This window comes from Octopus bimaculoides, chromosome 26 (genome assembly GCF_001194135.2).
Source record: "Octopus bimaculoides isolate UCB-OBI-ISO-001 chromosome 26, ASM119413v2, whole genome shotgun sequence".
Taxonomy (NCBI): domain Eukaryota; kingdom Metazoa; phylum Mollusca; class Cephalopoda; order Octopoda; family Octopodidae; genus Octopus; species Octopus bimaculoides.
In genome coordinates, this window is record NC_069006.1 from 24,823,269 (window position 1) to 24,825,965 (window position 2,697).

Sequence of the window (2,697 nt, forward strand, 5' to 3'; positions counted from 1 at the left end):
AGTTCAAATTCCGCCGAATTCGACTTTGCCTTTCATCCCTTCAGGGTCAATAAATTAAGTACCAGTTGAACGCTGGAGTCGATGTAATCGACACATCCCCTCCCCCCAAATTGCTGCCTTTGAGGGCAAAATTTGAAACCATTATTGTTATTATTATTATTAAGGCGGCGAGTTGGCAGAATCGTTAGCACGTCGGACAAAATGCTTAGTTGCATTTCGTCCGTCTTTACGTTCTGAGTTGAAATTCTATTGGGGTCTGTGTTTGCTCTCTGCCACTGCTTGACAACCAGTGCTGGTGTGTTTATGTCCCTGTAACTTAGCTGTCCGACAAAAGAGACCAACACAACAAGTACCAATCTTTAAAAAAGATTAATAAGTACTGCGGGTCGATTCATTCAAGGCGGTGCTCCAACATTGCCGCAGTCTAATGACTGAATACAAGACAGAAGCACTAGCGTAGCTAGAGTCTGTGCTGACCGGGGTGGACCTTCCGTCTGTCGCCCTCCGGACCCTACAAAAAACACATATTGCCTACAACAGACCCAAAAGTGGTTGGTACACCTCTAAAAGTACCGTCCGTAACGGACCTCTCCCCCCACCCCCAGCTACGCTAGTGGAGAGAAGCGTTATCATGTCGATGTGTTTGGTTTTTCCCTGTTTACTCAACACCGTCAGAGCTTAAGTCTTTGCAGCACTTTAAACAACGAGGTCTTAATAAAACACCAACCAAACAGTTTGCAAATCTTGTTTTCTCTTGGCAACTCGAACGAGTGGATTGGATAAAAAACAAAAAAACCCAGCAACTTAGCCTTTTACACCTCAACGAGAAAATATCAGATACGTTGTACGTGCAAGGTTAATCCTTCAGTGGTTTGTGTCGTCTTTAATCTGTAAATGTTAATCCCCTTTAAGAATCAGCTAATTACTACCGTTGATCATTCTTTTCTTCTCTCTCTTATAGTTTCTCTCTTTCTTTTTCCATAGTTTTTCTGTCTTTATAATATAATAGAATATACATACATACTTACATACATACATACATACGTATGTATGCCCTTTCTCTCTCTCATAGTTTCTTTCTCTCTCATAGTTTTCCCACTCTTTCTCTCATAGTTTCTCTCTCTCATAGTTTTCCCTCTCTTTCTCTCATAGTTTCTCTCTCTCTCTCATAGTTTTCCCTCTCTTTCTCTCATAGTTTCTCTCTCTCTCTCTTATCGGTGTTTTATTTCTTGCAAAGAACTAAGGTTGGTGTTTGGATTTTGGATATATCGATGTGGGACGTATTGATGGTTTATCTCTTTCAGTATTCGCTCCGTTTAACATCAAACGAACAGCAACACACGCGGCATAGATTTTTCCCCCTCGTAAAGCTGACTTCAAGGTGAAAGGATGAAACAACTGGGAAATAATAATAATTCAATAATTATTTACTCTTAAATATATTTAAAAAAAAAAAGATTGTGAAAGTGAAAGAGAGGGAGAGCAATACAAGCAGTTAAAGAGACAGAGAAATACAAATAATCTACGTTACAATTGGATTAAAACAGAAATATAATAATAATAATAAGTTTGTCGTTGCTGAGTTGTTGCGACTGGGTAGCCATGTATACAGTTTATTTCGGTTCTGATGTTGATCTGAAAAGAACGGATATAACGGCTTTCTGTTTGGATTGCCCTTGCCCTCAACACATATTCTTTAGTCAGAATTTGTAGCTTTGAACAATGGAAACCAGCCCGCTTTCTGTTCTGTACGAAGTCCCCGAACATCTTGAAAAAGCTGACCTAGTTCCTGCAGTCTCCAAGCAAACAGTCGAACTCGAAAGTTCAACATCGAAAGGAAAGGTGAAGACCAACGAATTAAAATTCAAAAACGACCAAGAAGAATTTGAAGCCAACAATTCATCAGAAAATTCCGAGTTTACAGATAGCTGGGAATTAACAGAGTCCGTGAGTCCCTCAGAAGGGTCCCGGCAGCAGAGATCTTCCGGATCAAGTTTATTTTCGAACTCCTCGGAAACCAGCCAAACTGGTTCTCCAGAGATGCCCAAAAAATACGATAAACCCGTTCATGTGGTGTCCAAGTGCGAGGAGATTTTTTGTTTGATCTGCGAAAACAATCTGAAAATCTGTGGTTCTTCGTATACCAATATTTTTAAGGGACAGAAAAGGGGAAGCACCACGCTTCCCGAAAGAATATCTTCGTTTATCGGAGCAGCTGAAGACTTGAAGCTTTGTGATGTGGGAAGTTCCTACATGTGCGCACAATGCCAGCGAAATCTACAAAAGGCAGAATTACTGGAGAAACAAGTCAACCAAATTCGGGACACTTTTACCAATTCTTTCTCCAATTTGAGTAGGAACAGTCGCATGAAAAAACGGCGGATCACATTGAACAACCAACAGCAGAGTTCGGTGGAGGTGAAACAATTGCAAATACGGATTAAGGTAAACAGAGAGAGAGAGAGAGAGAGAGAGAGAGAGAGAATGTTCTGCACCATAAACCTTGTATATTGTTTCAAAGAGGATGCCTCGGAATTCTTTGTCATTTTCGTTAATATTTTGGAAGTATATTATTCTAGTTGCTATCAAGATGTGACTCCTGGTCAATTCTATATCTTTACTATATTATTTAGCATCACTTCCCTTTTACATTCTCTTCACCCTTTCAACATCATCGTCATCGTATAATCCATCTAT

At 40.0% G+C, this 2,697-nt stretch overlaps 1 protein-coding gene across 5 annotated transcripts in view; it reads left to right on the plus strand.

Moving 5' to 3' along the window:
• LOC106875845 (BICD family-like cargo adapter 1) overlaps positions 1-2,697 on the plus strand; it is a 70,033-nt gene that overhangs the window by 31,403 nt on the left and 35,933 nt on the right. For 2 of the 5 annotated variants that reach the window (XR_008266877.1, XR_008266878.1), the window contains exon 1: positions 1,568-2,445. The exons of 1 other annotated variant lie outside the window; for it this stretch is intronic. Coding sequence is in view for 2 of the 4 variants with exons in the window: in XM_052977090.1 (XP_052833050.1) it covers positions 1,723-2,445 (723 nt within the window). In the remaining 2 variants the exon portion in view is untranslated. Of the gene's footprint in view, positions 1-1,567; positions 2,446-2,697 lie in introns of those variants that run through there. 2 more of the 5 variants (XM_052977090.1, XM_052977091.1) reach the window with 2 other exon arrangements.